The 25,625-nt window shown below is 40.1% G+C and overlaps 1 protein-coding gene across 1 annotated transcript in view; it reads left to right on the forward strand.

Annotated features, from left to right (window-relative positions):
* The first annotated feature begins 471 nt into the window (after positions 1–471).
* The window catches only part of UGT8 (UDP glycosyltransferase 8), a 43,530-nt gene continuing 18,376 nt past the window's right edge, over positions 472–25,625 (forward strand). The window contains exons 1-2 of the mRNA XM_061992954.1: positions 472–1,013; positions 19,643–20,466. Of these exons, the coding sequence (XP_061848938.1) occupies positions 19,645–20,466 (822 nt within the window). The 5' untranslated portion in view covers positions 472–1,013; positions 19,643–19,644. The remainder of the gene's footprint in view (positions 1,014–19,642; positions 20,467–25,625) is intronic.

The raw sequence follows: 25,625 nt of genomic DNA on the forward strand, positions 1-25,625 counted from the left end.
GAGAGACAAGACAGAATAGGTTCAGGAGTTTTTTGAGCACTTGTGTGTTTTGTTTGTAACCAATGTCAGCTGGCAACGGAAAAGAACGACCAAGCTCAGGGCCCTGCTCTGTCGAAATACTCCTCACGCTTAGAACAGGCAAGAGTTTTAGATTCCTGCAGGACTACCGGCTTGTGCCTCGTAACCCTTTCACTCCTGGCAACGTGCATTTCAACACAGGAACGGCCGCGGGCGCGGCTGGCGGCAAGCACAGGAGAGGCCCGCCACATCCCGATACGAGAGGACAGCAGTGCGGTGTACCTGTGCCGCGCCCATGGACGCAGAACACCTTCCCGCCCCTACTCCCCTGGGCGGGCCCGGCGGTGCCTCCCGCGGCCTGGCCGCTGCGGCCGGGCTGATTGGTGGAGGGCGGCCCCAGTCCCACCCGCCAGAGGCGGGCACAGGGGACCTGCCCCACCGAGTGTTCCCCGCTGTCCTGGGAGCAGGGCCAGTGTCGGGGGTGGGAGAGCTGTCTAGGGTTCCGACGGCAGCTCTTCGCGCTCTTAGAGGGGGACGGGCTGAGGTGAGCCTTCCCTCATCTAGCTGGGAGACCCTGTGGCAGCACCCCCGCGGCGGAGGTCGACGGCACCGGCGGTGTATGCATCCGGCGGGCCGTGGGGTGCTGGGGCGGCAGCGCGGATCGGGGGCGGAGGAAAGTGATGAGAAGTTGAGGGAGGACGGAGCGAGGGTGCCCTCTCTTCTTCTCGGCCCGCGCCGCAGCGGTTGCCTAGCCCTGAAGCAGGTGCAGCAGAGCCTGAACAGAGGATACAGGCGGGCCCGGCGCCACAGCGGAGGGGCTCCGGCGGGAGCAGGGCCTCAGGCCGGGCCGGACGGAGCCGCGCAGCCTCCGCGCCCGCTCAACTGAAGGAAAAGAGCGGCGAGGGGAAGCTCCGAGCAACGGCGGGCAGCTCGTTCCGGTCTTCAGCTTGTTACCAGAGGCAGCGGCGCGAAGAAACGGCCTTGAAGAGAGAGCGGTGAGGGACCTTGGGGAATAAAGCCCGGGATCAGCGGGAGGGGGTCGGGCAGGAGGGCGAGGCGGTCCTGGCTCCTGCACCCTTCTCTGAGGCGGCGACGCGGATGGGGGCCGGTGGGGAGATGGATATGGAGAAGGGAGGCTCTCATTTCACCTTGTTGTTTTTGGTGTGTCCCTCCTCAACCCCCCTTTCAGTTCTCCCCTCTTTCTCCTGTCTTTTTTTTTCTTCCTCTTTTCCTCCCTCCCGTAACGCATGAGGAAGCGCTGGGCACTTTGCATCACCTCGCAACGGAGGGACTGGAGGAGGGGGTGCGGTGGGGCGAGAGGTGGGAGAGTCATTGTGAGGGAGAGCCGTGGACCGATTGGAAAGAAGCCGCAGGGGAACGGGTGTCTGTGGCGATGCGGTGTCCCTGAGCAAGGGGAACGGCGCGGAAGGGACAGTGTGACCTGAGGCGGGGGAAGGAGGGAGAGCGCCTTATCCTTGCCGGGGTGCTGGGGGGCGTCACTTCTGGGCGAAAAAAGGACACTTCCCTACCCGCCCTTACCCTAAGGTGAGCTTGAGCTGCTGGTGTAGGATTTGGAGGTGGCATGGAGGGCGGCCGTCGCTCGGAGAGGGATTTCTGCGCACACCTGTGTGGCACCGTGTCGGGCGTGCCGGAGCCGGGCGGTCGCCCTGGCCACTCTCCTTCCCTCAGGCGCCGCAGCGGGGAGAGGCACCGGGCGGGCGGGAGCGACTCGCGCCAGCGCCCGAGGCCCGGCAGGTGCCCGCGCGGCGCCTTGAGGAAGTTGAGCACCGTGAGTAGTGCGAGGAGGGGGGGAAAGCGGACGGGGTCGCGTCGTGCACTTTAGAGGAGTTAAAGGGGTGAAGCGAGCGCGCACAGTTCGTGCCAGGAGAAGAGTGCCTGTGTTACCTGGTGATCGGCAGCCGGGGCAAGAGGGTGTGGGGTGCTCGGGCAGGCACTGCCGCAGGCCTGGGCGGGGGGTGGGGCGCTGCGTTTCAGACACCGACTTGGGCTTAGTACAGCTTTGCATTGCGCTTTGCGCCTTCTATGCTCGCTAACCCGAGCGGTCATTCGGCCCCTAGTACCACCGGTACCACCAGCCCTACCAAAGTTATGCAAGTCGGGTAGCCACGTTTACTGAGGGATGCCCAGTCAGTACGTTATTACCTGTCTGCAAACTTGAAGATGTAATGTGAGGTACTTCTGCCCGAGTTTGTAGCCTGGGACGCATCTCGAGTATGCTATGCTTTCAGTGAATGTTAATGGAGTTTAGATCAAAACTGCCTTGCCTTTGGAGGAAAAGCATTGCATAATTGCTGCTGCACTTCCCCTGTGGACCTAAAAAGAAGGAAGATGGTTAAGCATAAACTTTTAAGGGAATATATCAATAAAGTTGCAGTGTTGAAATAGATATTAAATGATATTTTGTATTTTATGATGTATTAACTCATTTTAGTACTGAATGTGGAACACTAGGAAATTGTTAAAAAATACGCATCTCGTTTTGCATGCTTATCAAAGTTTCCTGTAGAGAAACAATAATGGATAACTTCAATAGTAGAGATCCTTGCAGGTCTTCTCAAAGTAAACACCTTGAAAGTAGTATTTTTATCTTTTATGCTAATGACTAGATGACTTATTTTTGGGAATACGCCATCTAATATCATTGGTTTCTGAACATTTATTCTAAAAATTGTCTTAGTTACATTTCCTATCTGAAGCTGCCTGCCTGCTTTTCCAGGCAATTGTCACACAAGGTCGCTTACATATTTATGCTGAGCTAGTTTTATAGCACCAACAGAACAGATTATGCAGTTCACCTTTACTTTGCATTTCCTTGTTTTTGTTCTTTGTTTTGGTCATTGATCCAGGCTGAACGCTGGATTCCACAGAGGCTATTTATTTCAAAGCTACTAACCAATTTCTGTTAGGATCTTAGATTTTCAGGAAGCAACAAAAGAAAATAACTTCAATTGCCATCTGTGTCTATTAAATACATAGACTCTAAAGCGAGAATCACATTAGAGTACTTTGTAAATGCCCCTTATAGTTTATATTCTCAGAGTGTTCTAAAGCAGGATCTAGATGGAGAAACCTATGGGGCTAACCAGGGCTTGAGGAGAAGGTGTCTGAGACAATCCCCACATCCCCATTCAGTGCAGGGTGGCAGAGTTCTGTGGGAATCTTCTTGTCTGAAAGGTGGGAGGGAAGGGCAGCTCATTCAGTAAGAAAGTGGTAATGAAGGAGTAGATTGGTTTTATACACTGGTGATCACTTCAACTTAGTGAATGGCTACTAGCTGTTGTAGTTCGTTGGCAGGCCAGTGCAGCTTAGGGTTTGGGCTTGGCCTGTGGACAGGACAGGTCTCTGTTGTAACTCCAGATTGATACCTTGTGATAAACAAGTATTTTAGTTATTGTTTTGAGAAATTGAAAGTAGTCAGATCTACTATGTTTGTGGAATTTTAATGCCATGTTTATCACATCTAAAACACTTCAGAGGTTGTTACTGAAATCACCTGTTTGGAATGATAACTGTTAGTTGGCTCACTTGGAAGGAACAGTGTTGGGTTAGTAAATGAATGCCAGTCCCATGGATTGTGACAACATAGGCTTCTTAGTTTGTACAGAAAAAGTAAGAGAACCTGTCATAAATCTCTGACCTATGTAATTTGCTACAGATTTCCTTGATTGATTTCTAGCAATATGTTTGATTTCCAGGAATGGAGAAAAAACAAATGTATCCAAGTCTTCTCCATGTGATAGGTGTGGTGTGTTAGTGCGTACGCAGATGCTTCATCATCTGCAAAACAATACCACTGAGCATAGCTTTGTGTATGGCCTTTCTCTACCTGTTGAGACTTGTATGGAGTGATGTGTTTTCTTGGAACACTGCTCCAAACCACTTCAAAAGTGTTCTGCAATCAATTATACTAATAACTGTAACACTGATGCTTAGCGACTTGATTATTTCTTATTTGACCTTCCAGAGTGTGAACTACATTATTTCTGACTTTAACTGCCACGTATTTTATTACCCACACCTACTTTCCTTTGCAAGTGCTTCTTTCACCATCACTGGTTTAGGTTGCTTCCTTTAGAATAGTACCAATAATTCATTTCTGTTCACTCCATCTTGAGTCCTTTGTCAATTACGTCCGAGAATAATCAAACTACAGTATCAGAAGCTATTGAGATGTTTACTTTAAGATTGTATTAAAGAGATGCCTAATAAATGAAATACTTTTTCTCTTCAGATTCTAACTTGTAACAGAAAGGCTTTTATTTGTTTCAATATTATAGAGTGATATTTAAGAAAAGGATTGTGTTTAAGACATGCTGATACATTTGACATGTTTGAAATAATTTACCTCTTGTTGTTTTTTTTAGTGTTTGAAAAATCAACTTCGATTTATCTTTTGTGCTGATGTTGTTTCAGAAAGTATCTTTGGGTTGAAAACTGATGTTCTGATACAGCTTAAAGTGTGTGTGAATAAGCACTGTAGAGGGCTCTTCTTCCTGTTTTCCAGGAAGTAAACCACAATAGAACCATTTAATAAAATTCTCTGTCCTCATATGTGTGGTGATTTTTCTTTTCTTTTTTTTTTTTTTTCTCTCCAGGACAACTGTACTTGGAGCGAATTTCCAAGACTTGATATTTTATGATCCAATAGGAGAAATGTTTTCAGCTCTCCCTTTTGCTGTTATGTAATCACACCATGCTAGTTTTGTAAGTTTTGGTGCTTCACTTCTTGACTTGGAGCCAATGTATTGGAGTAGTAGGGACTTATGTCTTTCAGAAACTTTTGAAATTTTTGTTTTTTAACACAGAATTATGTGTGTGTTCTTAATCCTTAAATATGATAAGAGTTGGTGATGCTATCTCCTGTTTTATGGAATAACTTAATTCTTTAGCTGTTAGAAATATTTTACCTAATCAGCTATACCTGGGGCCAAGGGACATATTAAATCCTTACAAGTCTTGAACTTTTTGATCAGTAGATCCTTTTTAGAAAAGGATAGCTACTAGCCCAGTTCAAGAAGGTGTTTTTTTTTTTTATATATATATATATATATAGAAAGAAGTTATGGAAAATGTAAAAAATACCACTAAATTGTGCTTTTACAAACTATAAGTGTAACAGGTATGACTTAAGGAGTTTGAAAGACACTGTAGATAAGTGTTTGGTTCTACATTACTCAGTTCAGAGCTGCAGAAAGTAGTTATAACCTGATTTATTATGACAGTTTCTTTTAAGTAGCATAGTTGCCATGCACATAATTTGTGTAGGAGAACAAGTATAGCTTTTTTCTTTGCTCTGTGCTGTTCTTTCATCCTATGAATGGATAAGACATAAGTGACCTAAGAGTATTTTCTCTTCCTATTCAGTGACTAAAGGGAGAATTAATGGGAAATCTTGGGACAGCCTCAGATTCTGAATTGAGCTGGAAATAAGCCTTGATGAAACATTGTGCTTTTGAAAAATCAAACAGAAAATTATGAAGGTTGCTTTCAAGTGTACTTAAGGGAAGGTAGTAGTGTGAACATAAAAAGTGGAGGACTGTATTCAATTAGAGAAATTGTTTAATTGTTTTCACTGATACATCAACACCAGTCTTTAAAAGCTTATTTCATATGTTTGTTACACATGAGGATTGAGTGCATAGCTGTACCATGACTTTCAGACATTAAATTCTGAAATTCAAGTTGTGAAGATTTTGATTAAAATGCTGTTATATGTGTGGAATTAGACATATTTTTTTCACTTTGCTCCAACATGGAAGTTGGAAATAATTTGACTTCAGTCAAGCAAATAAGGCATTTTAATTTAATGACAAGAATACCAATTCATAAAATAAAGATATTTTAAAAATTAATTGTAAAAAATGTCAACAAAAATACCAATGTTAATAAAACCAAAAACCATGGCCAATACTTATGCATTGTTACTTACTTGCCCTCAACTTTTTTTTCAGGATTTTTTTTCCTCCCAGTTTAAAATGAGAAATTCTTCAGTTCAGGGTGAAGTCAGGAATTTCCTAGCTTACAATATGAATGGCATCAAAGTAGCATGTTTTCCTGAATGAAATCTGGGTTAGGAAAAGGAATTTTAACCAGAACACGGCTTTACACATTAGAATACTTTAAATGACATGTAGATCAGAGCTTGCTTTTGAGGTGAAGTGATATGTGTGGCTGACGAGCCCACTGTAGCTGCCAAACCCTGCAGCATAGTTGGATGTGCTTTGTGCCTGGAGAGGGAATCTACTCTTCTGAATGCAGTTGTATGTCTCTCCTCTTGGCTACGTCTGTCCTTGAACTGATTGAGAATGCAGATGTAGTTACTAACTTGAATCTCTTTTTTTTCATGGAAAATAATGTTTTTCCCTCCCCACCACCACAGTTTGAGTAAATATTTTTGTCTAAGCTGAAACAGTGGAAATAGACATAGGAGTAAGAATACAAACATAAGAGAGGTTGTGCCAAATAAATAAATACTAGATACTGCTGGAAATTCCATAATGAAATAGTCTTTCAGGTGTGCACTTAATTTGAATCCTCCCTTCTCACTTGAAAAGCAGTTACTGCTGTGGTAGTAGTTTATGTTGTATCTTTCAGGTTAATAAAACTTACTGCTTTTTTAAAAAATGGGACAGTTGGAGAATGTAGATGCTGTATGCAAGTAGTTCAGTATTTATTTTGTAAGTTTGCTTGAGAAACCAGTTTTGCCAATTTACTATAATGCAAACAGGGGCTGAAAACTACTTTTTTATAGCATATGTGTTCTGAAACTATAAACTTAGACATTAGTAGCAGTATCTTTCTCAAGAGCATTCTGGACTAGAAAGTTTTTGCCAGTGAGGAGATTGCTGATGAGGTTTGATGTTGGTAGTACTCTGGATAGTTTGTATGCTGCTGGCAGCACTGTGTCTGCAGGAATTACCCTTTGGGAAGTGAAAGAGTTAACCAGCTCTGATGCCTACAGCATCGGTAGATCAGAAATGTTGGCCAGAAGGGTATCCAGAAGGTCTTGTACAAATTTGTACTCAACATGTAGAATTGTTGGCAATATAAGATCAGATTGTCCATGACTGTCTTTTGTCCAAGTCCTGAATAGCTGCAAGGGTGGAGGTTCCCCACCACCTCTGGTAGCCTTTTCTTAGTGCCACATCACTACTCCAAAGGGGAAAAAAAAAAAAATCTAGTGCCAGTCTGAACCGTTTATCTGTGGTTATTGTTCCCTTCCATGACGGCAAACTGGTAGTCAAGGAATTTGGTGATGAAGCTAAATGGGAAGATTTGCCAACGTGGATTGTCTAGGCTGGGAACAAATGCATGCTCTGATTGCTCCCGGTTCTTTTGGAAGACCGTTGTTTCTGTCAAGTTGCTGCCTGACTGCCAAGTCAGGCTTGTCTTTGTGATGATCCACGGGGCACCAGCTGAAATTTTGTTTACAGCTTGTAGGCGGTAGGTAGTGCTGGCTGCAAATGTTTTTGTGATGCCAGAGGTGGATAGCTTTTCCATACAGGAGGCCTGGTGTGTTGTTAGGCTGTGAAGTGAGCTACAGGCTGTGGGGAACCTTGTTGCTGCTCCATACCTTGCTGGCAAAAAAGCTCTCAATCTTTTCTACTTTCTTCTAGGACTCTCTTACACTAAACCTCTTATGCCTGAGTGAACTTGAAAGAGACTGTCATGGTAGTCTAAATAAAACGTGTACACCAGTGTACTGTAAGTACTGAGTAGGATTTGTTTGAGAATTATACCCTGCATCAAGTCTTGTTGGTCCTTGGAAGAATGTTAGTTCCCATCACTGGATTCAAAGAAACAGAACTTTGAGAGGTCTATGTTTTATCTGTATAGGATTTTGTCCCTGTGTACAGAAATCTCTTTCAAGAATCAAGTATAAAGTGCTTGTGGGAGGTTTTATTTACACACATTTTTATTCCCAGCACTCTAAAGTGGAAAATGTGTGGTGGTTTTTACTAATATGACTAGATATGCCAATTTACTGTTTGGGATATCCATTATGTGTGGGGCCTGAGTGTGTAAAATATGAGGTATTGGTGTATACTTTGTGAGGACTTGTATGGAAACTTGCCTGAGGACAGTTGATGACGACCCAAATTTTTATATCAAAGCAGAGACTTTTGTGAAATGGGTGAATCTGAGTCTGGTGCACAGTGTCAAATTTAAGAGTGTAACCTAAAGCTACTGTCTTTATCTTGGCCCTCTGCAACCTTTGGATCTAGGTCTCTCTTTATTTCATGACTATTTAAAAAATAACAGATTGTACTTAAATTTCAGATTGTCTTTGAAAATCCACAGACCTCAGTTTTGACCCTTTTCTGTTTTGAAGTTTATAATCCAGTCCCAGTCAACTACTGGCACTAGAAATTGCTAGGAAGTTTCAATGTGTTCTAAAAAAAAATCTTTATACAGCTACTGCAATAGACCACCAAGACTTTTCTTATCCCTTGCTGGAGTATAATCTGTATCTTTTGGAAGGTTCCAGAGTGATTTTCTGCCCCCTTTTGCTTCAATAAGTAATCTTGTTTTGCTCTTAAAGTCAGATTCTGGGAATGAAATCACATAGAGATAAAAGTTGTTCCATGCAGTGTTTTTATCCGTACTGTAACAAGTGAGTACTGGTAGAAGATAGTTCAAAGGAGATACTACAAAAGGCAAACCTGAAAGTAAAAGACAATTTGCTTTAAAAAGATCTACCTTTAGATTTCAAAGCAAAGTCTAATAATGAAAAAACCGAAGAAGCTGAATGTTGTTGGAGTGTATGTGTTGCTGCATACAGTCATGAGCCATTTGGATGTTTTAATTGAAATGAATAAGAGCAAAACATTATTAAAACAAGTATTTCAACTTTATTCAGAATTGTCTTTCCCATTGCAGAAACAAACCTGCTATAGTTTTGTTTGTGATTTTGTTTGTGTGGTTTGTGGAAATGTAGTTATTTGCTATAGGATGAAGTCAGAAACCAAACAAAGAAATTCATTCAGTGTGTCTAGGTGTCATGTGATGGCGTGATCAGGGAGTGGTTGTACCAAGCTGAAGCTAATGGTAGTAAAAAGTGAAAGCTCCCCATTAATAAAGTTAAAATAAAATCCCAGTAAAAGGTGTTCAAGTTTAAGTTGGTTCAGATCCTGAGGTCTGTTCACGAGGCAAATGGCATGCTTGCATGATGGTACAGTATAACAATAAGTTGCATTTGTTGCATGGTGAAATTAAGCTTACTACAAAGTTGTGTTCTGCAATTTCTGCCAGTATCTTCTTCAGAAATTTGTTTTATCAGAGGAAAATCTATCACTGATGAAAGTGTTTAAAATCAGGGTTATTTTTTCTTTCTGATACTTCATTCAGCCAGTATCTCAACCTGTCTTTTGATGCTGATGTGAAAGAAAAGGCTTCCTGTGTAGCTTTGACCCCCTCAGTTAAGGCATCTTTGTCTGTATCAACTGCTGTGGCACTCATGCCCCATGCTCTCTGCAGGTAGAAGATTTTATTCTTGTGACATGTAACCCCTTACTGTGCAGTATGAAACACATTGTGATAAATTATTCTGTTCCTAGACACTTCTTCACAGCAGGAGCAAGGCCAGCAGCTTGTGAGCCAGTAAATAACATCTTAAACAGCACTAGTGTCTCTAGGAAATGTGGAATAGGCTGTTGACTTCTCTGTCTTAATACCCCTCACCCCTTGATGTCACATTATTTCCTGGTTGCTTGCTTTCTAGTGCAAAATGGCAGCAGCAGGTTGAGAAATTCCATTCCAATGTCAGTGCTTGGAAGAAAGGTAGCAAGAAGTTGAGGAGACTCTGTCAAGGGACTTCTGTTTTGGTGCTAATATACTGTATCTTCTGTGAATTCACAGTAGCTGTGAGGAAAGATGCATAATTTGTCAGGAAAGAGTATCAGTTATTTTGAATGAAGTAGACAAATGTCTTCAGCAGGAATATACGTGTCTCACTTTCAAATAGAAGGTATTTTTGCTATACATACTTGGCATTTATCTTTTCAAGGTGGAGTAACCATGGACAGCAAGGAAAAAGCCTGCATAATAGAGAGTGTCAATGCAGAGAAATCTGAGTTGCTTGCACACAGTCTCAGGTTGCATTCAGTTGAAGGTGCATAGGTTTTGGAGCAGGCTTTTTGATTCTCGGGTTTCTGCACAGTGCTTCCTTTGCGTGCTGAGGTCTAGGGTGGCACATAAGCTCAGTTGCCACACTGCACGTGGACATGGTTGGCTGTGCTCTGGCACAGGGCCCAAGGTAATAAGAACAACTCAACCTGAGCTCTCATACTGAGGTGTCTAATGCACCATCTTTCCCCTCTGCTCCCAATTCACTGCTGCTCCTGGAGTCAGGAGTCTGTTCTGGTCATGCTTTACAGCTTTGGACCTAGACCAAGTGCAGAAAGGGAAGGGTTTTTCTTCTAGCAGCACTTCTAGGCCTGGCGAAGCCTTAAGGGAGAATTTCCAATAGCACTCCGGTTTAACAAAACACTGATGGTTAGGCTGGTATTTGCAAATGTTAATCCCCATCATTTCAGACTTGGAGACTACAAGTTCTTAAAAAAAAAAAACAAACCAAAAAACCAAAACGACAAACCAAAACTGGTTTGATTTGCCTTGTGCACAGCAGGGCAAAGAGTTCTTGCTTTGCTTGCTCTTTTTACATTCATTCGGGTTATTAAAAGTAATTCTTCAGGTGTATTGAATTGCTTTAGCTTTTCTGGTATGGATGTGAACATTTAGTGTTTCAGAAAGTATAAAATCTTCATGAAAGTAACTTTCATGTGGCTAGTTGCACTGTATCTTGAAAATGGGTACTACTACAACAATCCAATAAAATGGATATTTTTTAACTGAATACTGTTTGCTCAGTTCCAGTGCATAGAACATAGTGTTAAGAAATGTAGGTCGTGTGAAGGGGAATATGCCTTTGCCCTGTTGTAACATACTTCATGTTACGAAAACATTTAATTAGTGTTTAATCCTTTATTCTCAGGTAAATTGCTTCTCGACTGATGATATCAGTACTGCAGTATTATAATCTCCAAATGTACAGGCCTCACTATGGTTTATAAGTGACTTGGTTTAAAAGATTCAGTATCTTAACTTTAGAAATCTTTTATAAGTTCAGAATCTACTCATAGAATAATAAAAATTATCTGTGTAGTTGTTTAGTCTTTCTGGATACGATTAATGTTTTCAAAAGTTTAGGATTTTTTTCATAACCATGAAGACTCATTTAAAGCTGTTCTTTCAGAAAGCCAGTGGCAAAGTTCTGCTAAGAATGTTATACCTTGGTCACTTGCTCAATTCATCTTAACAGGACATTATGCTTTGCATTAGAGTTTTTTTCCCGTGTAGCTTCTCAGTGATCTGTCTTCTGGCTTGTATACTGGAAATGCGTTGTGTACTAACTGTGAACCTCTGTTTTGAAAGAGAAGTACCACTTCTGCTTTACTGCCTTTTAAGAAAAGGATTTTAAAAGTAATTTTTCCACAACTCTCAAGTACGAAAGCTTAAGTTGAGGTCCTTCAGTATTTGATAAAACCTGTTGCACAAATAAGAAATTGTTGCTAAAAAGAGATTTGTAAGTTGCATATCCTTTTGACTCCCTTGTAACAACTCTTTTGCTGTTTGCATAACTGACACAGTAAGTTTCTGTCAGATGATTACAGCAACATCACACTGTCTATAAATCTTTCCCTTATTTATCTGTAGGTGTGACATTGTCATAGTCATTGAAATGCTTCAGTCATGGACTAGGAGAATGTAGGTGTTCAAGAAACAGTTCAAAGTAAAAGCAAAAGCCTGTCCTTGTTTGTGTGCACATGATTTCTTGCTATTAATTTCCACTAATTTCTCCATTTGGTTGAAGTAGGAGTCTGTAGTTACAAGCCAAATCTTACCACTTTTCTAAAATATTGCAACACAAAATAACAGTCACAGCATGTGCTACCACAGCAATTAATAACAAGATGGGTGATATGAGAAACGTAAGAATATAAATCCAAATGTTGTGCAATGCTTGTTATCAAAATCTCTTCCCATAAAGTACAATGGTTTGCTACTCCCTGGCTTTGTGCAATCACACATTTCTGATGATTTTATCTTTTTTACAACACCCGAGTAGCTTAGTAGTAACCACTTGCTAATCTTAAACTATGCTGCCTGAAGTCAGCTTCTGGGTCTGATTTAATGCTCCTGAAGGATTATGGAGTAGTATTTCCTATTACAGAATATGTGCAGTACAGTAAGCAGTATTATGGGTTAAGAACAAATTTTACAATTTCAAGTTTAAAGGATTTAGGAGTCAGGTTGTACTTCTAGCCTGAAGAACGTGGTCTTTCTTACTGTTGTCTGTTATGCCACTAATTAAAATCTTCGGTGTCTGATAATTTGATTGTCTTCTGAGATTTGCAGTTATACATCTTTAGGTCGGTGCATTTCCTCACATAGGTAGGATTTCCTCTGGTGCATAGTAAAAAATACCGATGTGGACTGGTATTAAATATTAAAGAAAATATTTTGAAGAGGATGTGAAAAATTACTTGTGTTGTTTCAAGAGATGTCACAAATAAAAAGAAAGGTTTCTCTGTTCATTCTTTCCAAATTTTGAATCAATGCACTATGTTCATGTTTGCATATGTATGTATTTTTGTCTTTAATAGCTTCTTGCACATAGCTGATACATGCCCACAAACCAAATCTTAGCTGGATTTTTGTCACTGAATCATCTTGTAAACTGTGTTAGAAAACCTTTTATTTGTTTTGGAATATTTTCTTCCTTGTTCTGCTTTGTACTTAACCGTAAGTGCTTTTTGTTAGCTGTTCCTAACTGTGGTAGACTTGATAAAGTGCTCTGCTTGCAGGGCCTTTTGTCATGCAACTAGCATTGTGGGGTTTGGTTCTGCGTTTGTTTAACTGAAATGTTTACAAGCCTGTGAAGGTTGGATACCATGCTTTATCTGTAAAACTGTATTTAATAACAGCTAAAGCAAACAGATTTGCACATAAGTTAATGCTAGTAGAATTATGAGTAGGCAGGGCAGAGCCAGAGCTTTAGTAAATCAAGTAACACAGGTAACAAATGCATTGGGTAACAATCTGAAATCTGTGGTCATTTTGTTCTCCTCCTTTAATGCTTCCTTTTTATTAATAACAGTAGTAAATCAGAGCCAGTAGCTGCTTACGTGACTTTCAGAGGGAGTCTGTAGTGCTTTTGGTAACCAGTTGTCTTCAGTCATAGCTTATAGATCAGCATTTTTCTTACTATGCATTTGACCATGTCTCTTTTTACAGCTACAATACATACCTAAAAGAAATGAATGCATATATATATATATATGTTTACTCGTGGTAGGTGCTTCTGTTAGGCATGTTAAGATGTTATTGGCTGCTGAGGTGACACTGCTGCTTATGGTTCTAATTTTTCACCTTGGATAGAGATATAAGCAGATGAGATAACTGATGTCAAGTTTGACATGGTGAGAGAAGAGCAACTGACTCTGCAGCAGCCTGGCCTGGAGCACACTGTGGTTCCACTCTCCCTGTGTGGAAACTACTTGAGATTTGCAACTTTTATTAAAATTTTAGTTGCTAATAAAATACGCCTCTCTTTTTTTCAACGTCCAAAGAAGTTTTCTGCTTTTCTGTCTTTTCCATTTGACCCAGATGTGAAATTTTGGAGAGTTTGCATCTTTAAAAGCGGGGTTTATATTTTCCCTTCTAAAATACTGAGTTTTGTTTAATGAACTGATAGTAAGACGAGAAGACAATACTTGTGAGCAAGAATAAAAAAATGCACATGTTGCTAGAACTGTGGTGTCAGTTTGCAGTGTACAGTTTGAAGTGCATGCATATAATTTTTTCCTCCATCTTGATAACTATACTCCTGTGATGCACATCATTAGCTTTTCCAATAGGCATAATAATTTCAGAGCTAATTAACATCTGCAGTTGGGTTTGCAGAGGTGCAGGTCCTGTTGGTATGCCTGCTCTTTTGAATATGTACTGGTGTCTGTTTGATTGTAAGGAGTAATTGGAGCTCTTTAGGTAAGGTGAGAGTCATCAAACGATTGATTGCTCCTTTACTGTCAGTGCACTGCAGAGGTCCCAATCTTCTGACCAGACAGCCCAGGTAAACTTACCAAAATGTTAGCAAATCTAAAGAAAGGCAAGAACTTGGAAAAGGTAATAGGATTACTGAAGTCAGTCTCTGTAAAACCTCATTTACAGCTTTAGAAGTCAGGAGTGTTACATGTTACTAGTTAAGAAAAAGGACTCTGTATCGTTACAGTATGTGTAAGTGGATAAGAACAGTTTACTTTTTTGAGTAGTGATAAATATTAGTGCAGTTTGTATTCAAGCTGTGCTGCATACTGTTTTGCTTCTACATCTCACAACAGTGGAGGAAAACACTGACAATGGATTGAAAGTTGGTATTTCTGTGAGATTCAGAAATAGTAGGTAGGCAGCCAGTGGTATAAAGCAGAAAAAACCCCAAAGGAGCGTGTAAGTTTTAACTAGAGTGATTAGCATGTTATTAAGAATATACAGTAAATCTAACCTTGGGTATGTATTCCAGTACTGTAAATGACTGTTACATAAATTATTAATTGGTATAATTTAAAAATAATTTTTAAGATTGAAAAATAACAGTAGTATTAGTTCAGTTTTATCACATTCGTTTAAACATTAAGAGTTTTTAATATAATTTATATAAACACAAATGTAATTCAGTTTCTTTCCATGTGTCCTTGTTTTCAGTTATCAGGCCTTTGTGAACAATGGGGAAGGAAGGATCTTCCTCATTATTTTCTCCTCTGAAAGTCGCCACTTGTTTTCGATTGATTTTTCTGTGTGAATGCAAAAAAATACTTTAACAAAAATTAAAAAAAATCAGAATTTGTAACTATTTTGGTCAGCAGAAAACATCCCTCCAGCAGTCTTCTGTGGATGTGCTTGGTTTTCTGTAACACTTCAAAAATCATACATTCTATTTCATTTGAAAAAAACACTCACATGTAGGTCACTAATTTTATGTGAAGCTGTTGAGATAGGTTTAATGTTTAACATCTTGGTATTTCTTTAACCTTTTCCTACTGCATTCCAGTAGGTAAACACTTTAGAGTTGGAAGTTGATTTTAGTTATATGAAGGTACTCTGCATCTTTTTTTTCCCCCCCTTGTATCTTTGTTTTTAGGGCTTTTTGACTCAAAAAAGTAAGGACACCAATTCAGTGACAATTTTGTGGAGTATTTTTTGTTTGGTTTGTGATTGTTTTTTAGAAATTTTAGAAAATATTCACTCTGTTATAAGAGTATGTTATGTACCAGTTCAGATGGTACCATCTTGCTTAAGCAGAGGACTTTAGAATAGAGGTAGAAAATGTTTTTATATTATTAACCATCTTTGAGAAAGTCATCACTGTCTGGCTTTGTGTTTTCTTTCTTTTTTTTCTGCCAGGACATTTGACAGTTCTTTTTCATGCTCCTGGTACTCAGAAATAGGAAGCAGTTGCCTTAGGTGTTGATACTTCTTATTTATTTTGGCAAGTAATTTATTCTGGACATCATTGATGAAATATTACTGGATTAATGGGAAGAGTCATTGTGCTCTGGATTTGATGAGCTGACTTCCATCTTCCCTTGTAACTTTTCTCACCCATGTAAAGCCCTCTCTGTCTAGGTGATTCTCACTGTATTTGGAGATGAGCTGAATCAGAAGTTCCATTGGAATAGGCAGTCCTCTGCAGCTCTCCCTGTCTTTGTGGAGATGCTTGACATGCTGGAGTAGTTCATTGCTGAGAGTGGTTGGATTGAAGAGGATCTGGGTCTGAGTCTGTAGATGAGCTTGTGTAGTCCTGTGTTGTTGCACTGCTGATGACTCCACATACATACCTCTTACCTCCTCCGAGTCTGCCACATGGGAATTACGCTTATGATTAATGGACTTAGAAAGCGCTGTTAGATATTGCCTACCTTCCTGCTGAATACAAACCTCCAAGCTTCCTGCTTCTGTCAGGTCAGGGAATTGAATGGTGAAGCTTCATCTTGCAGGTTCCTGCCAAAAGTTCAGTATAAGATCAATGCCATTTTTCCCAGTAAAAATGTCACTTAATTGGCATTTCTCTAACACAGCATCATGTGTTTAGTATCTCTATGGCTTGGCAGGTGCTATAGATATATTTTTCCTGTCCCCATGGAAGATGCCTGCATTGAAAAGGGGAGTTGCATAATATGTTTTTGAGAAGTGACTTTTTTTTTTTTACTCAGTTCTGAAGGCACTGTGAGCTCCAGACTGCTGGGGAAGTGTGTTATGTTCTCTCTTGATGTTGATACACCTCAAGGAGAAAAACTACCGTTTGGTAAATTGCTTGTAGTTATATTCATGAGAAGTATAAGTAGTGCTTTATAATACCTTCATAAAGAGTAATGTATCCAACTTGATTACCATTTATAACCTTGCTGCTCACTGAGGGTGAGGATAGGAAGCGGTATGGTGGTACTTTCATCGTCTCATGCAAGCACAGCTATAGTTCCCATGGCTTTTGGTGGCATGTGCATAACTGGCTGTAGAAAATACATCTCAGGGGTAAGGATTGTATCTTCCTGTGCTACGCTCCAGGCCTGCACTGGGTCAGGAGATCAAAGCACAGCTGGCATGCGCATGCATGTGGCAACCTGTATGATCATGACTAGCCTTTAGGCACCTGGGACTGTTGATTTGTACTGCTGATAGAAATGTTAACTGTTTCTGAATTTCTCAATCCTACATCTCCATTGATGGTTTTGTAATATTGCTGTTAGTGATGGGAGCAGTAACTTAATATCGTGGGAATGCTTACAGCACGGTGAGATGTAATCGATAATGGTTTCTTTCCAAGTTTGAGTAATACTTTTTCTTGGATATTTCACTGACAAATCATTATTTATGTGGTTTTTCTTTTTAAAACCACATTTACCCGTTGAGTGTTATACTCCAGCAGGGCCCCGTTTAAAATAGCTGAGCATGGCTTGTTGGTACCAATATTGAATGCCACATCAAGCCTATGTAGTTCTACACTTGTGCAGTCTTCTGCTGCAGCTTGAAACCTGTGAGTTTTATGGGCAGGAGCAAAGTGGAATGGTGAATGGGGCTTGGTGCTGGCATGCCCTTTGAATGGGAGCTTCTAGGAGAGCGCTGTGGGGTACTATGGTTTTCCAGGAAGCCTCCCCTGAAACTAAAGGCCTAAAATAAAAAGACAGGTCTTCATACTAGGAGATAGGCGATGTTAGGAGTAAAAATATTTTTTTCAGCTTTATTGGAGAGTGAGTAGCATTGCTGATTTAACTATTTTTTTTTTTTTGGATTGTTGAAGTTATGTTTTAGGGTAATTTCCAACACCCTAATTGAAGCAGCTTAAAAAGTAAATCTCTCTCTTTTGATGTCAATGGTAATGATTCAGTATTGTCAAGATCTTACATGCTACTGGTAATATTTGCAGCAAGTAATTTCCTCCCTCTCCCCCCATGTGTTATGTCTACAAAACTGAACTTTGTGTGTACAAATAGGGAAGCCTCTGAATACTGCCCAGAAACCTGTCAGCCTGTGAATGTGATGTGGAGACTTCAGTAATTTCTCTGTTTCAAGTCCTTGCTACTTGCCCATCTGTACTATAACGTTTTGCTCTGATCTTTGTGCTGTGGACTTTTTTTTTTTTAGTTTTTTGTGCGTCCGTGTGTGCACACACTACTGCTGATAATGACTTTAAAATTGGTGGAGTTCTCAAAGTGATGGTTGGTAATTTCTTAGGCAGTGGCTAGCACTGTCTGAAAACAAGTGTAGAGAATGCTTAAAATCCAGTAAGAAAACTTTTTGTGTGAGAAATTTGATGTAGTCAATCTACCTTGTGATTTTTCAGCTTTACTGTGGACTAGGTGCTTATAAATGTTTCAGTATGAAGTCACTTGCAGAGTGTAGGAGTAAGTGAAAATTTGGGCATCTTTCACAAAGCTCAGTATTATATAGTAACAATACAAATATGAGACAATTTGTTGGTGAGCTGGTAACCCATGTAACATTAAAAAACCCAAAATAACAGAGTACTGAGTCATCTGTTATAGGAAGGTTGTGAGACTATGCTCTAGGGAGATAAAAAGGACTGTGAGTAGCAGCATTATCTTTTTGCTGTGCTTGCTTATAACGGACACTGCAGCAGACTTGGATTTCTGTGTGGATTGGTTTGGCACAAGAAAAGAGCAGATTGATAGGTTGGTTTGCACTTGTTTCTCTGCCCTAGGAGGGTTAAAGGGACTGAGGAGCTTTCTGACATGCCCTCTCCGTGCTTCTAGTGCACTTTGCTTTCATATGGTGTATGCATACAGCGTTTTATAGGCTTTACTCGCCAGAACATGGAGGGGAGGAACTATTTTTTGCTTTCACCAGCAGCCTTCAGGAGCTGTGTGTTTAGGATAGCAGTTGGCTTTTCAGCATAGGTTAGAGTTTGTGCTTGAGTGCATTATCAAGTGCTGATTTAAATGGGTTCAGAATCAAGTACTTCTAGAAATACCCCACTGGAAATTGTAATATTTATGTGTGTAATACTAACTGCCATTATTTCACTTGTTCTCATACACAGAATGTAATTTTGGAAGCTCAAATTGGGTAAGCTGGTTCATACTCAATGGTTACATCTTCCTGCTAGATTTTCTTTCCACCCTGATGTGTCTGATAATTGTTTATACTAAAGAAAATCAATGCATGAATTTGCATCTCCTTTTAGGTTTAAAAAAAACCTTAAGTCTTTATCATCTCTATTCCCATTGGCTTAAATAAAACCAAAACAGCTAAAAATGTTGTATCAGGAGAGAGTTGAAACTTGGAGGACAGCTTGAAAGCCATGGATGACTATCGGACAAGACCTTGCAGTAGAAATGCTCATAACCATGTTAACAGTATTGTGATGCATGGCTTACTCAAACTCCCAAATGGAAATGGACATTAGAAGTTCCATTTGAGGGAGTGAAACTGAATTGTTTTTTTTTTTTTTACAAGAAAGTCATCTTATAGTCTATGCACTGAAAAACAACCAATGCATTCTCTGGGTCTTGTGTGAATAAATACAGGATTTTAGCTTTTAGGTCTTTGAACTTAGCATCTTTCTTATTCACTGAAGGTATTATAAAGACAATAATGCAGTTGTGCTTTTAGATATAGTCCCACGTGTAGCAGGATCTAGCTTTCAGAGCTGACCTCAAGATCTTACAGCTGTTGGATGCCATATGGAAATTGAAAGTGGTGCACCAGTGAAGGATACCAACTTCACTGTGTCAGTTTTATTGCCATTTGTTGTAGGTGCCACACTGGTATATGTATTAGTAGAATTTTCTTGTCTACCAACAATCCCAGGTGGAAGAGAGGGAAAAGACAGATCTTGCTGGAAACAGAGCACTGCCAAATGCACTCTTAAGCTGAGTGGTGCTCTTGTTCTCCATGACCACTGCAAAGACGTCTTTGAAATACGGGGATGCGTTCATGGGACAGCCACCTAATAACTTTTTTTAAATTCCCAGGTAGCATACAAACCTGTTTTCTGTTGATGTAATGCTTTTATTTCTCGTTTCAGCTATGAAGCCGTACACTCCAGCTTTCATTCTCCTGTGGAGTGCTGTTGGGATAGCGAGGGCTGCCAAAATTGTTGTTGTGCCGCCAATTATGTTTGAAAGCCATCTTTATATTTTCAAGACTCTGGCCTCAGCCTTGCATGAACAAGGTCACCAGACAGTGTTTCTCCTTTCTGAGGGCAGAGAGATTCCTCCATCTAATCACTATAGACTTCAGCGCTACCCAGGGATCTTTAACAGCAGCACCTCAGATGATTTTCTCCAGTCCAAGATGAGGAGTATCTTTTCTGGGAGACTGACAGCCCTCGAACTGTTTGATATCCTGGACCACTATTCCAAGAACTGTGACATGATCGTTGGCAACCAAAACCTCATGCGTGCTCTGAAACAGGAAAAATTTGACCTGCTCCTGGTAGATCCCAATGAGATGTGTGGATTTGTTATAGCTCATCTTTTAGGTGTTAAGTACGCCGTGTTCTCCACTGGCCTCTGGTATCCAGCAGAAGTAGGTGCTCCAGCTCCCCTGTCTTACGTTCCAGAATTTAACTCGCTGCTCACAGATCACATGAACCTATTCGAGAGGATTAAAAATACTGTTGTTTATCTTATTTCAAGATTTGGAGTCAGTTTTTTGGTTCTGCCAAAATATGAAAGGATAATGCAGAAATACAAGGTTCTGCCAGAACGGTCCATGTATGACTTGGTTCATGGATCCAGCCTGTGGATGCTTTGTACTGACATAGCACTGGAGTTTCCAAGACCTACGCTACCCAACGTCGTTTATGTAGGAGGAATCCTAACCAAACCAGCCAGCCCTTTGCCAGAAGTAAGGTTTGCTGAACTTGACAGTAATTTCCGTGGTATCTGATTGATATGGATAACTCATATGATGAATGGCAGTTTTTAGTCATAGAATTTGTGATCTAGCATCTTTTATTGCTTGGTGAAATATACCCTTGAAGTCACAGGAAGTAGCTTGGGGTGGTGTTGTGGGAAAGTGTCAGACACAAAATCATTCTTGTGTGGTTGCAGGAAGTATTTTATTTTTGAGGAAGGTACTTAATAGTACAGTAGAGGAAAAATGGTGCATACTATCTTGGAAATCACATCTGCAGCTTCTAACCAAGTGTGGGTTCAGATGGGAAGGAGGGAGAATGGATGAACGCTTCTTACAGTTAAAGAAGCCTGCTGATAGGTTTTGCTATCTAATTTCATCAATTTAGTGTTTTTATGGAGAATTTGCTTTTCTTGGATTAGTAGGTAAAAATCTTTAAAACTAGGTGTATATAAGCATGAAGGAACCGTGTATAGGTGAGGAAATGGAGATGATATGAGTTGATCTAAATGACACAGTACTGTACTCGGATATGAAATTTTACTGTGCACTTACTGACCATCAGGTACTGAACTTCAGACTGAAATAGTGGCTGGACTTAGAAATCTTGGCTGCACAGATTAATAGTTAAGTTTGATTACTTCAGAGTACCATGCGCTCTTTGATACCTGATATCAAAGAATGCCTCTGTCCAGCAATACAATGGTGAGTGACAGACTGGACAAATTTCAGGGAAAACCATATAATTTACAGTCTATTTGTGTTTACATAAGCACATAGATCTTGGAAATGATTATTAGTGGACTCTTTGGGTGATGAATAGGTAGGTGGACTTTAAGTGCTCAACAATTTGCTTCTGAAAAATGTGTTTTTCAGCCTTTGTTTCTTATATGAAGACTGCAAGGCCCACTTTTCCCACTGTTTTACCCTGAAAATTGATTGTGGGAGTCTAGGTTCTGTGTATTCAGGGTGGGGTTTTTAAATTATTTCGTTTATTCTTTGTACTACTAGTAGTGTCTTGACTTATCAGTACCTTTTTTCACGAACTCAAAAACCATCAGACAATTCTCTGATTTGGGCTGCAGAATGTGGAGTGCTGAGCCAATTCCCTCATCTTTTTTTTTTTTTTCCTCTCCTTTTCAACTTCAAATGTATCAGTGCTGAATGAGAGCAAACATTTATGCTTCCCAAGTGGTTTTATCCCAACATGTGCTACTATCTGTTCTCCATGGTGTCGTCACAGATGTGCTGCTTCTAACTGGTTCTTCCTGGCCGTACATTAATGTGTATGTGTAGAGATACATGCTTGTATACACATATGTAAATATATAAATGGACCATTTTGAGAATATGTTTGTGTACTTTTCTAAACCATGGAAAGTGGAATAGTAAGTAAAAAGTTTAATATAACTAGACTGACAGTGACTTTGAAATAGACCTGTAGGTAGAATACATGTTGGCAAATATTTATTCCAATGGGGAGACAAAACCCTGTAATTATTTGTCAACTGAGACATTATTTACCGTTGCTTCAATTTTATTGGGCGATTCATTCTCACAGTATTCTAAGCACTGGATTTGATTGAACACAAGAGACACAAAGTGAATGTGTTCACATTTTATCATATAATTTGTCTGTGTCTAAGCTGTTACATGTAATCTACTGTGATATGTATTATAGGTAAATTATTGGGAAATTGCTTTGGTTTTACTGAATAGTTAGATCCATAATTATCACGTTGTTCTGGAAGTTTAAAGTTGAAGAGCTAGTGCAGTGACTGTTTTCAGCTGTTGCTGCATCTTTAAGGCAAGAGCCTTGGCTAATTTATTTTCTTCAGCTTTTAGCCTGGTGCATTAAGGTAAGCCAGAGGCAGAGCTGGTTTATATTTCTGTACTGGCTAAAAGTGGCAATGCTTCAGGAGCTATCTCATAAACAAAAGCTGTGTTCCTGCCCAGAGATTTTAATCAGAAAAGAAGGGTATGTGGCTGCAGATAACAATTCTAGCAGGAAAATTTAAGCTACAATTACAAGCCATTCAGGTCTCTTATGTTCTCTAAAACTGCTTATAAGTAACTTAGTCCACTTTTTATGGTAGACAAGTAGTAGGAAAAAAAGTGTTGTTTTTTTCAAGTCTAAAAACCTGCGCAACACAAATCACCTAGGCACTTCAGCAGTGATGAGGCTGTCTTCTCAACAGGAGGGAGAGTTTGGTTATTTCAGAGAAGGGGGATGTGTGGTAAGGTGGAAAAGGAGAAAAGTACTTTATTAAATCAGAATTCCTAGATGTAACTGAAAAGCTCTAGTTTTCTCCTACTAAGTAACATCTTAAAGAGAAAAGGCAAAGAGTAATTATTAAACAATCGGGAGACAAAGGTCAAGGCTTCTTTAACTGTTATGATATGGCTGTTGTTTAGTTCTAGGGGATGTGGTAGCTCTGTTTTATGGTTACTCAATCTGCACCTGTGTTTTTCTTAAGCTTTCTTTAAAAAGAAGTTACTAAAACATAGCTTCAAAGGTAGCATGCAGTAAGGAATGCTGAATATCCATGTGATATAACAGAGTGTGCGTTAGGAAGCAAACCTGACTTGCTTTCTTCTGTCCTAATCAGACCAACATTAATCTGAAGGGTTTTGTGAATCCCCCCAGTCATCCTAACTTAGTGCATATGAATTATCTTTGTAGAGTATTTTTGTTGCAGGTAAACTAGACATATTTTGGAGGATAGAAGCTTTCATTTCACCTGCAAACCAAATGCTTCTTGGTGTCTGATAGGAGCCTTAAGGGTCTGTAGCAGTCTTTGGCCTTTTGGATGGCTTTAAGTGCTGTTCTTTATGGAAGAATGCTCAAACTAGGGATCACAGTACAGGTAGCCAAAGTCAAGCTGCTGGAGCATGCAGAGCCTCTCCTGTGTTGGCATGGTGTTCAGGTAAGGGCAGGCTGCAGTCCCTGCAGGGACCTTATGTTAGCTGTGAATCTCACATGTCACCTGTGGAGGGATCCAGCCTTATTGGAATTATCTTTACCACTTTGTACAGGCTATCATGCAGTTAGCTTGCATAGCAGGCATGATTTTTAGCTGCTGCTGAGCTTTATAGCATTGATAGCTGCAGTGCGCGGCACCTGCTGTGATATGCAAACTGTAAACGTGTCCTCGAATTGCAGCCTGCCCAGACACCTTGGGAAGCCTTCTCCAGGCTTTCATCCTCCTTTTTGCTCTCCCTCTTAAGGCAAGCACCCTGAAGTCAGCCTGCGCTTGGCGCAGTGTCCCTCGGCACAGTGGCAGTGATCAGCATGCTGAGAAGTGGAAGCCAAGAGCCAGTGAGGAGAGCAACGGCTCCTTTGGAGGTCATGGCTCTGCCTGGCTCCCTGCAGCACCTTGCAGCATGGCACTGTGCAGGTAATGAGAGTGTTTGTTTTCCTTGGCATTATTCTTGCCTTTTACTCAGAAAGGCAGTATGTCAGTCAGTGACCAAAATTCACAATGATGGCACTTTTCTCCTGTTCTTGCCTGATCTGTGCTGCAACTGGATGAAGCTGAGCAGATTCTGTGTCAGTCTGTTTCATTGTGGTGGGAGGGCTGATCGTTACTTCACAAATTTCACTGAAAGACAGATGTGACACAGTCATCTTCTGTAGTAGTTAGTGACATATTCACTGCTTAAAGTGTGTGAATTTACAAGATGTTTCTTGCATGAGTAGTGTGCTTCATAAAAGACGAGGAGATGGTTAACGTTGCTGTGCTTATTACAAAATTTTTACATGCACATGGAAAAGATTCCAGGAAGTCTGTAGTTGACCTGAAGAGTGTATTTTGAATTGCAGGAGAAAAGCCTTAAAAAGAGACAGACTGAATGTCAAGCGTCTAAGATCATTGCTGACTTAAACTATTAATTGCATGGTGTTACCTAGTAGTATTTTCCAGATAACTGGCAGAGGTCATTAGGAAAGTAAAAGACTCTGCTGCATCTTTCTTATTACAGTTATTACTTGAAAAAGCCACTCTGATTCAGCTTTGCAAGGTCTCTTTAGATAAATTAAATGAAACTGGCTTTTTGAAGTAACACATTGTTTGAGAAACAATGGGAAGCCTCTCCGATGGTGTTTTTGACCTAGTCACAAGATATAATGTGGTTAGGTGTTAATCAGCCTGGTAAGGTACATCTTTGAATTTGGGTAGAAACCTAAGGGGTGGTACAAACAACTGCCTTGGGGAAATACCTGGTCCCTGGTGAGGAGGAGGGGACAGAAGGCATTGGAAATGAGCAGGCATTTTCACTGCAATGAAAGTAGTGTTTTAGAAGGTCTTCTCACCATCAACTAGTTGATAAAGGTGTATTTGGACCTAGATTGGATTCTGCAGTTTGGATACAGTTGTGCTTGAGGCAATCCATGTCAGTGGTTAAAAAAAACAGTTGGTAAATTTGGGTGTTTCTTTTTCACATCTGCACATGCGAGTTTTTGGTTTTTTTAAGTTTTGTAACTGCCTCTGTATAACACTGCTTTTTTTTTTTCAATGCTGACCTTGAAGTGGTACTTTGGACTGAATGCCATTTGTTATTGATAGGAAAAGAGAAAAAAATGACAGTTCTTTCTTTTTTTTAAAAAAAAGTCTTCCATACCTGTGTAAGCTAAATATATGCTGCAAAAGAGTGTTCATGATTCAGAATTAGAAGCTGTTCTGCTGTTTTCAGTAGTAGCTGTCAACAAATAGTAATTATAGTAACTTATTCGCTCCTCCCTGTAGATCTCTTATCTGATCTTGTTATTACATAGATCTAGATATATGTAGCAAATTGGTGGCTTTGAAATATCTTCATTAAAAAGTTTTTCTGTTTTTTTTTTCTTACTGACAGTTGTATGTATACTGGCCATGTGTTAGCTGTTACTGTTATTAATCTTTAAATTAGGTGGCAGAATAAAGAAGTATTTACTCCTTAGATCAGACTTGTCTTCAAATTCAAGGAGAGCGTCTAAAAGATATTGCAGACATGCACCATCAAATATTTTTATAAATTCTGGACAATAGTTCTAAAGAGCTACTTTTGACAGTAAATTTCCAGTGATGTAAATCAGTTCTAGAACTGTTTTAAAATGCATGTAAATGACAGCTGAGGAAGTAAAAAGTCTTTTAAGGATGATAGAGATTATG

The sequence above is a fragment of the Colius striatus genome, chromosome 3 (assembly GCF_028858725.1).
Source record: "Colius striatus isolate bColStr4 chromosome 3, bColStr4.1.hap1, whole genome shotgun sequence".
In the NCBI taxonomy this organism is placed as follows: domain Eukaryota; kingdom Metazoa; phylum Chordata; class Aves; order Coliiformes; family Coliidae; genus Colius; species Colius striatus.